The sequence below is a fragment of the Ylistrum balloti genome, unplaced genomic scaffold (assembly GCF_031769215.1).
Source record: "Ylistrum balloti isolate Yb309-2 unplaced genomic scaffold, AGI_CSIRO_Ybal_v1 Utg369946, whole genome shotgun sequence".
NCBI lineage: Eukaryota > Metazoa > Mollusca > Bivalvia > Pectinida > Pectinidae > Ylistrum > Ylistrum balloti.
Genome location: NW_026782051.1, coordinates 966,463 through 982,096, shown reverse-complemented (window position 1 = coordinate 982,096; position 15,634 = coordinate 966,463). Strand labels below are relative to the sequence as shown.

Here is a 15,634-nt window from a genome sequence, read left to right as displayed (position 1 = left end):
AGTTTACAAATACAGTAACTATAATTTAAAGTCTGCTAACAGTTTAGACACAGAAAAATAACATACCTATTTCTGTAACAAAATTGTAAAATAACAATAAGTAAGCCTTGAATTTGAAAAACAAACAGCTGATGCTGTCAATGTGTCCCTAGACCTAACAGCTGATCCTGTCACGGTGTAGACCTAACAGCTGATCCTGTCACTGTGTCCATAGACCTAACAGCTGATGATGTCAATGTGTCCATAGACCTAACAGCTGATCCTGTCAATGTTTCCCTAGACCTAACAGCTTATCCTGTCAGTGTGTCCCTAGACCTAACAGCTCATGTTGTCAATGTGTCCCTAGACCTAACAGCTGATCCTGTCACTGTGTCCCTAGACCTAACAGCTGATCCTGTTACTGTGTCCCTAGACCTAACAGCTGATCCTGTCACTGTGTCCATAGACCTAACAGCTGATGTTGTCAATGTGTCCCTAGACCTAACAGTTGATGCTGTCAATATGTTAATAGAACAAAGAGATGATCCTGTGAATGTTTCCGTAGATCTATATAACAAGATTCTGAAAATGCATCCATAGACTTAACTGGTCATCTACTTGTGCCTAAATAGATATATCAACCTCTTCACTGTATATCTTTATTTTAATACTATTGGTACTCATCAATCTGGCAGTGAATCAATGATCACACTAATAACTTATAACATCTGAAAAACTTCAGAAAATCTTCACTTATAAGAGAAAGTGATTCACAATTGCATGGTTCACAAACACCTTCCACTTAAAACAGGAAGTGATTCATCACCATATTCCATTAAACAGGAAGTGATTCACCAACATCTTCCACTTAAACAGGAAGTGATTCACCAACATCTTCCACTTAAAACAGGAAGTGATTCATCAACATATTCCATTAAACAGGAAGTGATTCACCAACATCTTCCACTTAAACAGGAAGTGATTCACCAACATCTTCCACTTAAAACAGGAAGTGATTCACTATCATCTTCCACTTAAAACAGGATGTGATTCACCAACATCTTCCACCTAAACAGGAAGTGATTCACCAACATCTTCCACTTAAAACAGGAAGTGATTCACCGACATACTCCAGTTACAACAGGAATCATGTACATGAATCACAAACCTGTCACACTTAAATCTGGAAGTGGTTCACAAATATGTTACATCATCTACTCGGAAACAAGAAATAATTCATACATATATCACAAATCTAGATTACTAGGTTCTTGTTAGTAAACCTAACATGATTCTTTGAAAGTACTAAAATATATATTTAACAAAAAAGTAACAAAGTTATAGACAAATATGTCATCTAGGCTGAACTCAAGGTCTATCAGGTGTAAAGTTATCACAGAATGACTGGGTACATTGTAAGGTTAATCTTATAGGCACATCCTGAACACTAATTACACTCAATGAAAGCAGGTGTGAAACTTGTATCAATCCCACACAGGCCAGACTTCTCCCCTTACAAACCCACACAGGACACTGGCCAGACTTCTCCTCTTACAAACTCACACAGGACACTGGCCAGACTTCTCCCCTTACAAACCCACAAACCCACACAGCACACAGGCCAGACTTCTCCCCTCACAAACCCACACAGGACACAGGCCAGAATTCTCCCCTCACAAACCCACACAGGACACAGGCCAGACTTCTCCCCTCACAAACCAACACAGGACACAGGCCAGAAATCTCCCCTCACAAACTCACACAGGACACAGGCCAGAATTCTCCCGTCACAAACCCACACAGGACACAGGCCAGAATTCTCCCCTCATAAACCCACACAGGACACAGGCCAGAAATCTCCCCTCATAAAACGTACACAGGACTATAGTCCTGACTTCATTCCTCACAAGTCCACACAGGTGGCACAGTTGTAACACTTTTCACCTAGGCATCTGGACCATCTGTGTTTTACTTAGGTATTATTGGAGAGTGAGACCTCTTGAATGCTTCTATCTGGGCCAACAACGGTGATTGATTTAAGTTGGAATAACTGGTTTTGCAATAATTGTAAAATAAATTAGGTTTAATGACATTAGGTTTAAAAACCCACACAGACAATTGGCCAGACTTCTTCCCTCACAAAACCCACACGGACAATAAGCCAGACTTCTTCCCTAATAATACCCACACACACAATACATGCCAGACGTTTTCCCTGATAAAACCCGCACAGACAATATGCACCAGACGTTTTCCCAAATAATACCCGCACCGACAATAAGCACCATACTTCTTCCCTCATAAAACCCACACAGACAATAGGCCAGACTTCTTCCCTCATAATACCCACACAGACAATAGGCCAGACTTTTTCCCTCATAAAACCCACACAGACAATGGCCAGACTTCTTCCCTCATAATACCCATACAGACAATAGGCCAGACTTCTTCCCTCATAAAACCCACACAGACAATAGGCCAGACTTCTTCCCTCATAATACCCACACAGACAATAGGCCAGACTTCTTCCCTCATAAAACCCACACAGACAATAGGCCAGACTTCTTCCCTCATAATACCCACACAGACAATAGGCCAGACTTCTTCCCTCATAAAACCCACACAGACAATAGGCCAGACTTCTTCCCTCATAATACCCACACAGACAATAAGCACCATACTTCTTCCCTCATAAAACCCACACAGACAATAGGCCAGACTTCTTCCCTCATAATACCCACACAGACAATAGGCCAGACTTCTTCCCTCATAAAACCCACACAGACGATAGGCCAGACTTCTTCCCTCATAATACCCACACAGACAATAGGCCAGACTTCTTCCCTCATAATACCCACACAGACAATAGGCCAGACTTCTTCCCACATAAAACCCAAACAGACAATAGGCAAGACTTCTTCCCTCATAATACCCACACAGACAATAGGCCAGACTTCTTCCCTCATAATACCCACACAGACAATAGGCCAGACTTCTTCCCTCATAAACACCACACAGACAATAGGCCAGACTTCTTCCCTCATAATACCACACAGACAATAGGCCAGACTTCTTCCCTCATAAAACCCAAACAGACAATAGGCCAGACTTCTTCCCTCATAAAACCCACACAGACAATAGGCCAGACTTCTTCCCTCATAAAACCCACACAGACAATAGGCCAGACATCTCCTCTCACAAATACATGTGTATATATTTGTATGCCATTTACAGTCTTCAAAGATCACAACAACCAATATAAAAACCTTGTAACCTGAAAGATCCACTGTCAAAACTTATCCGTGTCATGAGAATATCTTGTTCTTTCAGACATATTACTAGAAAGAGATGACATACCTGGTATGTCTATTTAGGCATCCTACTTCCAGATAACACAATTACACCTACCCATTTATTTCTAAGTGGTGACAGAATGAATGTTTGTTACTTTATGTAACATATGAAATACTTTATATTCATTGGATTTATACTCAATGATTTCATGGTTACTTTTCATCCTTAAAGTCATATATACTCATTAATGAACTTTTAAATGCTTGACATGAATTTTTAGTATCCGTGGATATTGTAGGTATCTCATGAAATCAAGTACTCATGGAATTTTTACAAAAACCACCAAAATTTTACCCCCAAAAAATACATGATTTTGCAATAATCATATCAAAGAATCCTTCATGGTTATTTTCAAACTTGATATCACAGATGTATATATTTTAACAAAAATCAAAATATTCATAAAAACAATGACAAATTTATAACTTCAATACTATTGTAGAGGACATGACCTTGAACGAAAACGTGTCATATCTGACTCAAAACAATTTTGCAATTACAAACATGTACATATATTTCCTGAATTATCCTAACAGTCTATACAAGTCTTCTTGAAATCTATTACATAAATTACAGAATACCTAGAAGAACGTATTTACAATATACTTTGATCTAACTAAAGGACAACAATATTTCTGTCATGTAATGCTAAATGAGAATATTCTACTGCAGTTTTGTTTCTCTCACTTTTTGTTCCATGTAGACAGCCTCGTTTTGAATCCTCCTTCTGGTGATGGGGTTTGTTTCCTTGATTTATTAGTTTTCACTGATGATGTACCAGATATAGGTCGTGCTCGGGTGGATGGACGACTGTCACTGTTGATCACAGTACTGAGAAATCCGGACTTTTTACGGCCAGAACTTGGAGCAGATTTAGCACGACTAGATGTTCTACTGTTAGCTGTTCCTGGAAGGTTTTGACAGGAAAAATTTTGGGTCATGGTAAAAAATTGGTGGAAATATGATCTTATCATGTCTTCTAAGGATCATGATCTACTCCATAGTACAATGAATGACAAATTTCTGAGGAATTATTGTGTACCCAATTCTGATATATACATTTATATCTTTATGCTGTATGTGACCACTCCAAACGTTTGATACAACAATGACATTGAGGTGGGACTGTAGGAATGAACAGATTATGTTTATTATTGTTAAAATATTTCAGACTGTAAAGTAAATGAAATTTCTTTCCAATTCAAAAATACAAGGGAGACAACTCACCTATTCTTGGTGGGGGAGTCACAGGGGGACCACCATTAATCTCCAAACTGTAAAGCAAAGTCCCATATGATGCAAAACATAACATTGTTATAAATTCAAAAGTACTCCTAATATAATTAAAAATGAAAATTATTTGTTTATCTAGTTACACTATATATACTTCAATTCTTTGGTAAGAAATTAATCGATAGAAACACCATATAACAATACTTGCTAAATAATAAGACTACACATGCTTCTATAACAGATGTAGATGGAATGGTATTATAACTATACTATATGATCTTCTGTGGTTGGTGGCATTCTCAAAGACAAGGAACATTATATCCAGTATAATCAAAAAATACTTAAAATCTTTTCATGCATTGATAAGAGCATGTTTGATATGTACTGTATTAGATATCAAACTCCTACGCAAACTATAATCAGGTGTACCACGTGATGTTTTGAAATAAAATGGCTTGGGCATTAAAAGATGTCAAGCTGGTATAGCTGTGTTGCTTTATTGTACCCACGTAAAGATACATTCAATCAGAAGTATGGTATATTTTGTGAATACCACATACCTCAAATATTTCTGTATTATTCAAATACCTTTCACTTAATTAATTTACTATCATTGATATGGGCTGACTTATCTGTGTGTCTAGTTATACAGGCAAAGAAAGGATTTTCAAAGACATTGCTTGCTGCCTAATTCCGTTTGCCAATAAGATCATGAAAATGAATATATAAAAATTGGTGAAGTATGGTGTAACCTTAATACATTAGAGAAGCCATTACACTTACCACTGAGATGGTAGTCCAACAATCTTTGCCCGCTGGAAATCCTCCACAAATTCTGCACTAATTTTTGCATTTTTCCCAATATTGTCCATTAAATTTTTGTATAGACCAGGTGTGTTTCTACAAGCACTGAACAGTAATCGGGCTGCTGTCCTATTGAAAGTCATGTATCCCATAGCAACAGCAACAGCACTTCGCACCTGATCATTGTTAGAGTCCAGTTGGGCAACCAGGTAATCTATAGCACCTGTGGTTACCATGGCATCAGGTATACCTGCCCGGGTATGGGCCAGACTAGACAGAAGACTAGCAGCCAATACAATCACATTATCATCCTCATGGTCCAGTTTCTCCACCAGCATCGTTACACCTCGGGCGGTCAAATTGACCTGATCCTGGTCAATGATCACTCGTGCTAGCACAGTAATCTATACAGACAGAAGACAACAGTTAGTGTTAGTCAAGGACATGACCAGAAACATACAACTGCTAAATAATGATATCAATATCTGCCAATTAAAAAATAAACTTAATTTCATGTCATGTCAAATTCTGTTTATACACTAATAACATACTTGATATAGCACAATGAAACATTTTTAGTAAATTATCTTTTTTTGGTAAAATTAACAAAATGATGAATTCGCACATCCATGGTCCATGGCACGTCATAATGATTGCTATGTAAGCAGCACAGAGAAACTTTACACAGCATATTTAAATGTGATACTAAACAAAAGAGCAAGAATAAGATTACCAGGTATGTAAAAATATGTTAATGAGGTTACCCGTTATGTTTAAATATGTTAATGAGGTTACCCGTTATGTTTAAATATGTTAATGAGGTTACCTGTTATGTTTAAATATGTTAATGAGCTTACCAGTTATGTTTAAATATGTTAATGAGGTTACCTGTTATGTTTAAATATGTTAATGAGGTTACCTGTTATGTTTAAATATGTTAATGAGCTTACCAGTTATGTTTAGATATGTTAATGTGGTTATCAGTTATGTTAATGAGGTTACTAGTTATGTTTAAATATGTTAATGAGGTTACCAGTTGTGTTTAAATATGTTAATGAAGTTACCAGTTATATTTAAATATATTACGTTTCCAGTACATAAACCCAAAATATGTACATATTTTCAAAAGAAGTTAAAACGCAATAGAAGCTTTGCAAATTTTTAAATACTCTCACACAGAGGAAATGTAATTGGGCTATGTAGAATTTTTACCTGGAATGCTGCGTAACAAACAAAGTAAGGATCGCTGGAATTGATGAAGGGTTCAAACACAGAGTACTTTATACCTCCTGCTTCACGGATAGCAAATTGTTTCGGAGTGTTGTTAAAGGCAAATATTGTTAGAGCCATCCCAGCTCTTAGTCGAATTTCCTGCAAATCAGAAAAACAAATTAATTATTATAAATGGTCATATTCTAGAAAATACTTAAACATTCTAAAGACATCTCAATCCATAACATAGCCTGGTGAATCACTGTATCTTTCTTCCCTTTTGGAGTGAGACAGGGATATTCAACCTAATGGGAATGATGGTTATGTTGGAATACATAATGAAGGTTTGCCAAGTTTGCTGACTTAGTAATCTTCCTTCAATGTATCATATCAATGTATAAAGCATGAGAATGAATCAGCTGGACATTCATCTTTTACTGTTTTTGACTTGAGCAGGTCGAGCAGCATGCTGTACTGTAAGACTTACCTCATTCTTTGACTTGAGCAGGTCGAGCAGCATGCTGTACTGTAAGACTTACCTCATTCTTTGACTTGAGCAGGTCGAGCAGCATGCTGTACTGTAAGACTTACCTCATTCTTTGACTTCAACAGGTCGAGCAGCATGCTGTACTGTAAGACTTACCTCATTCTTTGACTTCAACAGGTCGAGCAGCATGCTGTACTGTAAGACTTACCTCATTCTTTGACTTCAACAGGTCGAGCAGCATGCTGTACTGTAAGACTTACCTCATTCTTTGACTTGAGCAGGTCGAGCAGCATGCTGTACTGTAAGACTTACCTCATTCTTTGACTTCAACAGGTCGAGCAGCATGCTGTACTGTAAGACTTACCTCATTCTTTGACTTCAACAGGTCGAGCAGCATGCTGTACTGTAAGACTTACCTCATTCTTTGACTTGAGCAGGTCGAGCAGGCTGTACTGTAAGACAGCATGCTGTGTACTGTAAGACTTACCTCATTCTTTGACTTGAGCAGGTCGAGCAGCATGCTGTACTGTAAGACTTACCTCATTCTTTGACTTCAACAGGTCGAACAGCATGCTGTACTGTAAGACTTACCTCATTCTTTGACTTGAGCAGGTCGAGCAGCATGCTGTACTGTAAGACTTACCTCATTCTTTGACTTGAGCAGGTCGAGCATGCTGTACTGTAAGACTTACCTCATTCTTTGACTTCAACAGGTTGCTGTACTGTAAGACTTACCTCATTCTTTGACTTCAACAGGTCGAGCAGCATGCTGTACTGTAAGACTTACCTCATTCTTTGACTTGAGCAGGTCGAGCAGCATGCTGTACTGTAAGACTTACCTCATTCTTTGACTTCAACAGGTCGAGCATGCATGTAAGACTTACCTGTTCACTGCTAAGACTTACCTCATTCTTTGACTTGAGCAGGTCGAGCAGCATGCTGTACTGTAAGACTTACCTCATTCTTTGACTTCAACAGGTCGAGCATCATGCTGTACTGTAAGACTTACCTCATTCTTTGACTTCAACAGGTACTGTAAGACTTACCTCATTCTTTGACTTGAGCAGGTCGAGCAGCATGCTGTACTGTAAGACTTACCTCATTCTTTGACTTCAACAGGTCGAGCAGCATGCTGTACTGTAAGACTTACCTCATTCTTTGACTTGAGCAGGTCGAGCAGCATGTGTACTGTAAGACAGCATGCTGTACTGTAAGACTTACCTCATTCTTTGACTTCAACAGGTCGAGCAGCATGCTGTACTGTAAGACTTACCTCATTCTTTGACTTCAACAGGTCGAGCAGCATGCTGTACTGTAAGACTTACCTCATTCTTTGACTTCAACAGGTCGAGCAGCATGCTGTACTGTAAGACAGGTCATTGTACTTAAGACTTACCTCATTCTTTGACTTCAACAGGTCGAGCAGCAGGTCTGTAAGACTTACCTCATTCTTTGACTTGAGCATGCTGTACTGTAAGACTTACCTCATTCTTTGACTTCAACAGGTCGAGCAGCATGCTGTACTGTAAGACTTACCTCATTCTTTGACTTCAACAGGTCGAGCAGCATGCTGTACTGTAAGACTTACCTCATTCTTTGACTTCAACAGGTCGAGCAGCATGCTGTACTGTAAGACTTACCTCATTCTTTGACTTCAACAGGTCGAACAGCATGCTGTACTGTAAGACTTACCTCATTCTTTGACTTCAACAGGTCGAGCAGCATGCTGTACTGTAAGACTTACCTCATTCTTTGACTTCAACAGGTCGAGCAGCATGCTGTACTGTAAGACTTACCTCATTCTTTGACTTGAGCAGGTCGAACAGCATGCTGTACTGTAAGACTTACCTCATTCTTTGACTTGAGCAGGTCGAGCAGCATGCTGTACTGTAAGACTTACCTCATTCTTTGACTTGAGCAGGTCGAGCAGCATGCTGTACTGTAAGACTTACCTCATTCTTTGACTTGAGCAGGTCGAGCAGCATGTCAAACTTGAAGTTCTCACAATCCTGCAGCTTCTCCTGGTTCTCTGAGTTGCTCAGAATTATGCAGCCAAGAGAAGTTGCAACCTCCACCTGAACTTTCTCTGACAGAGGGTTGTTGAGGATACCCACCAGGATCGGGATGGCATTCTCCTCAGCTATCCTTCTCTGTGATACCTTGTTATTGCAGTATGCCACACCTGGAGGTCATAGATCAAAATCATTTGTCAGCAACAAATATATAAGTATATAAATGTTTCTGAGATAATCATACTTAATAATCTCTGATCATTTCAAAGGAAGGTTATTAAATTTTGAAGACCAATTATCTCTTTATTTCTTATAAATTTGTAAATTGATTTTCAAAGAAACTGTAAAAAAAATTATCTCAAAAATAGTAAAAAGAACATACAAAATAGTACCTTAAATGAGTAAGTTCCAGTAATTGAAAGAAAGACAAAAATGAAAATAAGTTTACACTGTTATTTGTCCACTGCATTTGCAGGGTTCCACATGAAATCATGAAGATTATTATAATGTTTGTGAGTGTACATAATAAATAAACTTTGGTTTAGTAGGAAGGTCAATTTAAGTCTTGTTATAACTTACCAACACAGAGAATTCCAAGCACCTTGATGACCCGGAGCACTACTCCCTCATTTTTACCATAGATACGAAGCAGACGGATGAGTTGCTGAAAAGCATCAGTCTGTGCGAGCTTATTTTGATTCTCAATATTCTCCCGTCCCAAAGCAATGGCCATCATACAACCTGTACAAATAAAATATCATTTCAAGTCATACAGTAAGTCTGGAAATATTAAACTGCTTTAGAATTCAAAAGTGCCTTGAAAAAAACAGTAAGTCTGGAAATATTAAACTGCTTTCGAATTCAAAAGTGCCTGGAGAGAAACGATGAGTTTTTACAACCAAAAGTAGGCCAGGAAATGAAACATTCTCTATAACAATCAATTAGAAAAAAATATCATAACTAAAAAAACAATTTCTATATTGACACAGGTGCGAAACAATAAACCAAAAACAACCTTGACACCAAAATTCAGCACATTAAGAGCAATTATGGTGAAGAAGTGTGATGTACAGCAATATTCCACTAAAATTTCATTACAGGTCATAGAAAATCATGACCTTGTGTAGACATTTTGCTTCATGAAAATATATTTGGATTCTCATTGATGCCTCCAGGGAAGTGATAGTACTAACAAAATTTATTCATCTGACAAGAAAATGCCCCTGCATCCGTAACACCTACCAACATGTAGGAGTTTTTCTGTGGAGTCATACAACATGCCACAGATGTTAGAAATGGTGGTCTTTTCTGCTATATACTTCTGTTGTGTCTTTGTGTTCCCTGCCAGAGACCACAATGTACAGGCTCCTTGTTCCCGTACCTCCACATGATAGTTCTGTAACAAAGGTCAAGGTCAATATATGTCAAATATGATAAAACAGATGGCCTTTTTTAACAGAAAAATCATTATCAAACATTCATTGTCAGTTTTCACTAAATCTACAAAAGGTATGATATGAGATAAGCACTTCAGTTCACAGCTATAAGTTACCTTAAAGAGTTTCAGCAGTGCCTTTGGAGCATCCAGACCAAGGAACGCCTTCTGACTGCGTGGGTTGTTCTCTGACAAAGCTTCTATAGCATTGGCAGCCTTCACCTGTACTGTGACATTCTTCAGACCTTTAATCAGGTCTACCAGAGGTCTGTAATAGGTCAGAGTTGATGATTGTAATGCTACTAGAGTAAAACAAATCAGCCTTAACTCATATATTTCTCCTCACAAACTGAGTCATATTTGTAGACATGACAATTCTTGAATAAAAGTATTACAATAATGAGAGAATTTACTTACTTGACGGCACCCTCATTCACAACAGCATCCTGGTTATTCTTGTTGCCCTCGGTGACTGCAGCTATGGCTGCTGCGGTACCAGCCTGAAGGATCTCTATAATTATTATTGAAAGGATTCCCATTACACTTAGTAGGTAAACAAAATGATTCACAAATCTATAAAATATTATAGTTAATTAGTGAATGTTCCCCCTTCTGGAAGCCGATTCAACATAAACAATTAACATAAAACCCTTCCTTCAACTGACACGACTAAGCTTTGCTACAGTTCAAAAACAAAACAAAAAACAAAAAAAAAATGAACCCAAATAATACACTGGCTTTTATATATTATAATTTTCAGCATTGCAGAGTTGAATGATGACTGTATGATGGCATATATCTCATCTGAGCCTTCAATTGAGATGAGCTAATAAAACACACTTGGACCACCTACTACATACCTGAGTTAACTGTGAGGAACTCCACAAGAGGTGGTATCCCGCCACACTCAGCAACAGCATCCTGATTACGCTTGTTGGTCACACACAAGACACGCACTGCATTGACAGCATTAGCCAGAACATCCTCCATCTCCGAATCAAGAAGATTGACCAATGGGGCAATACCCTCCTTTTCAAAAATAGAATCTTTGTTGTCCTCCATACAAGCAATATCTGACAGTATCAGTGCCGCTCTTGACTGAATCTCATCCAACGGTGACCCTAGTAATTGAATAATGATCGGGATGGCATCAGCCTTGGTCAGTGCAATACGTACTGGATCCTGCTCGGAGATGTTACAGATGACTGAAGCTGCAACAGACTGTAGTTCCTCATTGTTGATCTTGAGCACACTGACAAGGGCTGGAATACCATCTGTAATATAACAGAGGAAATTGTTAGTTGAGGCACACTATCATTTTTTTCAAATTTTGCTACAATACAAAATTAGTGTTGAAACAGAATTAAAATAGATGAAATATCTTTCTCTGAAATTATGCTTTTCAAAAGCATATAAACCATTTGTGTTTAAACCCTTTGATGAGTTTTATTTGCTTGTTTTTCACAGAGAAATTTCAAAGCTTTTATTTTGTATGACTTCCATACTTCCATTTCAAATTGACTATTAATTTCTGAACTCATAGTACCACAATCAAAGACCCATAACAGTGCAAATTCAGTATCAAAAACAACTCAATCAAAAAAAAAACATAAAAAGAATACATAAATAGTTTGAACAAAGGTAGCATTTCAAAATTTCAGGCAATCACACACAACTTGTTTAGATTTTTGAAGTGCATGCTTTGTCAACTTCTAGTCAATAACAAGAGTTTCATTCATAAAATAAAAAAACAAAAGTAATTTTCTTCACATCTATCCCAGAATACCAACAAGCTTAACACTATATGAAATTCCTATATTTCATCGAAAATGTAGCTGCAGATAGAAATTTGATGTATAAGCTGCTATTTCATTCACACACCGTCCTTACCTCGGATGATTAATCCTTCTCAATAAAAACCAAACAGATATTATAACAATCAGTCCCTTATAGAGTAAAATATTCACAACACGTTTGTCACACAGGATTAACTAATGTCAGGTTTTTATAGGAAATATCTCTAGCTTTAGCGTAACAAAGAGAAATTTCACCTCAAGGAGGAGATTCTTGACACAAGGCTTTGTGATTATGTTAGATTATTGACAAAATGTATTTAAAAGCTCAGTAGGAAACAGTTATGATGAAATATGTAAGTAAATTAATTGATTACAGTTTTTATTAATTATCTAGGTATTTGATCATCAAGGTATGTATTTTCTCAATCTGATTTTACAACTTCAGGTGAATATGTGAAGTGTTTGATCCCAACGGAAGAGAGAATATTGTGCTGTAGTAGTTCTGTCCTTGGACAGAAGACACTTGAACCTTATTAGCAGACCTCCTGCTCATCAATGTGTCAAGTTCTTTGAACAGCTAAAGTTAGTGCTGTCACAATGAGGCTGTTCAAAATGACATTGCGATAATGGTTGCATGACTAAATAGTGCTACAAATTAACAAAATATAATAGCATTCTCCATATATAGCATTTAGAGGGTCACAACCTTGTAATCATCTTTATATGGTAGACATATAACAATACCTGTATGTCATATGAACCTAATAATTATTTAACTAAAAAGTCTGGCTGATAGAACTGACCTGCATCCAGTATGGCCTGCCAGTGATCTGGTTTGGATGTGGACAACACCTCCAAACACTTGACAGCACTGTCCTTCTTCTTAATGTCAGGGTCTGTCAGCATCTCTATAATACAGGTAACAACACACAGGTCTTATCACACAAAGATAACAACACATAGGTAGCATACTGGTAACACATAGGTAACACTACAGAGGTAACAGCACACAGGTTCTAATATACAGATAACAACACACAGGTAACAACACACAGTAACAATACACAAGTAACACATAGGTAACACTACAGAGGTAACAACACACAGGTAGCATACTGGTCACACATCTGTAACACTACAGAGGTAACAACACACAGGTTCTAATATATAGATAACAACACACAGGTAGCATACTGGTCACACATCTGTTACACTACATAGGTAACAACACACAGGTAACAACACAAACGTAACAACACACAGACAACACACAGGTAACAACACACAGGTAACAACACATATAACAACACACAGACAGCACACAGGTAACAACACACAGACAGCAGACAGGTAACAACACATATAACAACACACAGGTAACAACACACAGGTAACAACATACAGGTAACAACACACAGGTTCTAATATACAGATAACAACTCACAGGTAACAGCAAACAGGTAACAACACACAGGTAACAACACAAAGGTAGCAACACACAGGAAATAACACACAGGTAACAACACAAAGGTAACAACACACAGGTAACAACACACAGGTTCTAATATACAGATAACAACTCAAAGGTAACAGCAAACAGGTAACAACACACAGGTAACAACACAAAGGTAACAACACACAGGTAACCACACACAGGTAACAACACACAGGTAACAACACACAGGTAACCATACACAGGTAACCACACTCAGGTAACAACACACAGGTAACAACACACAGGTAACCACACTCAGGTAACCACACTCAGGTAACAACACACAGGTAACAACACACAGGTAACAACACATAGGTAACAACACAAAGGTAACAACACACAGGTAACCACACACATATAACAACACACATGTAACAACACAAAGGTAACAATACACAGGTAACAACACAAAGGTAACAACACACAGGTAACAACATACAGGTAACATCACAAAGGTAACAACACATATAACAACACACAGTTAACAACATAAAGGTAACAACATACAGGTAACAACACACAGGTAACAACACATAGGTAACAACACACAGGTAACAACACAAAGGTAACAACATACAGGTAACAACACAAAGGTAACAACACATATAACAACACACAGTTAACAACATACAGGTAACAACATACAGGTAACAACACACAGGTAACAACACATAGGTAACAACACACAGGTAACAACACAAAGGTAACAACATACAGGTAACAACACACAGGTAACAACACACAGGTAACAACACATAGGTAACAACACACAGGTAACAACACAAAGGTAATTACACACAGGTTACAACACACATGTAATAACACAAAGGTAACAACACACAGGTAACAACACAAAGATAGCTTACACTAAACAAGAGGCCTACTGCCCTTATGGGTTTGTATAAAGACCTGTACAAACATTTAAATTGCTCAACTGCACTAGAGCTTACATCCTGAAAACTTGAAGTCATATTCTTTATACATGCATTACACAAATGCAATTATTCTAGACTTATTGAAAATACATGCTACAGGCTTAATATCAAGTCCCTTGGCTGTTCGGTTATGGAGAATAAGCTGTTTATGCATTTCAACACAATGTTAAGGTACATACTGACGAGTATCCTCCACACTGGTACATTTTTGTGGTTCCACTCAATCAGGTGCTCCAGAACATTTGTATGGAATCTAAGAGCAGCTAAAGTGACAAGGTTGTTGTTTTCCGTGTCATGCTTAGTGATGTCTGCACCGAGACGTATCAGGCACTTTACTGCAGCCAGACCTCCAGAGCTCGCCGCCAGCAGAAGAGGTGTAGACTTCTGACTGAACATAGATAAATTATTATCATTAAAACATTGTCTTTATTGTCTAAGTTTTCATCATTATAATGTTAAAGTTCTGATTTCAATGTGTTGTATTTTTTCAGAAATAAACATACAAAAAAATCATTGTGAATACAAGATATGTTTAAGAATGAATGTAAGAAGAACATTGAGGTCCCTTCCATAATCTCTGAAAAATAAACACTGTTTCTGCATTTAGCAATTGATTGTGAAAATTTCAACCTTAGAAATAAGACATTTACAGTATTTCATTTTTACTATTGTATCATTACCACCCTACAGTATTTGTTATTTCTTAAGAACACATTAAGGAAGTCTTGTGCACATGCATGAACTTTGAATTAACAAAATATCAAAATTTATTTCATTGAAATACTAACTCTACATATAAGTTTAAAACTTATATTTACACATTAAAGAATTGGTATTCAAAATTTGAAAAAAACACACACATAAATAAACAAACAAACAAATGCAAATTATA

General features: G+C 37.4%; 1 protein-coding gene across 1 annotated transcript in view; it reads right to left on the bottom strand.

Annotated features, from left to right (window-relative positions):
* Positions 1-4,016: 4,016 nt before the first annotated feature.
* Positions 4,017-15,634, bottom strand: part of LOC132547320 (ankyrin and armadillo repeat-containing protein-like) — a 35,621-nt gene continuing 24,003 nt past the window's right edge. Inside the window, exons 8-19 of the mRNA XM_060211085.1 lie at positions 14,922-15,130; positions 13,116-13,220; positions 11,377-11,790; positions 10,934-11,027; positions 10,634-10,784; positions 10,324-10,477; positions 9,661-9,822; positions 9,022-9,251; positions 6,583-6,741; positions 5,350-5,774; positions 4,561-4,607; positions 4,017-4,240 (exon numbers count right to left, since the gene is read on the bottom strand). Of these exons, the coding sequence (XP_060067068.1) occupies positions 4,017-4,240; positions 4,561-4,607; positions 5,350-5,774; positions 6,583-6,741; positions 9,022-9,251; positions 9,661-9,822; positions 10,324-10,477; positions 10,634-10,784; positions 10,934-11,027; positions 11,377-11,790; positions 13,116-13,220; positions 14,922-15,130 (2,374 nt within the window). The remainder of the gene's footprint in view (positions 4,241-4,560; positions 4,608-5,349; positions 5,775-6,582; positions 6,742-9,021; positions 9,252-9,660; positions 9,823-10,323; positions 10,478-10,633; positions 10,785-10,933; positions 11,028-11,376; positions 11,791-13,115; positions 13,221-14,921; positions 15,131-15,634) is intronic.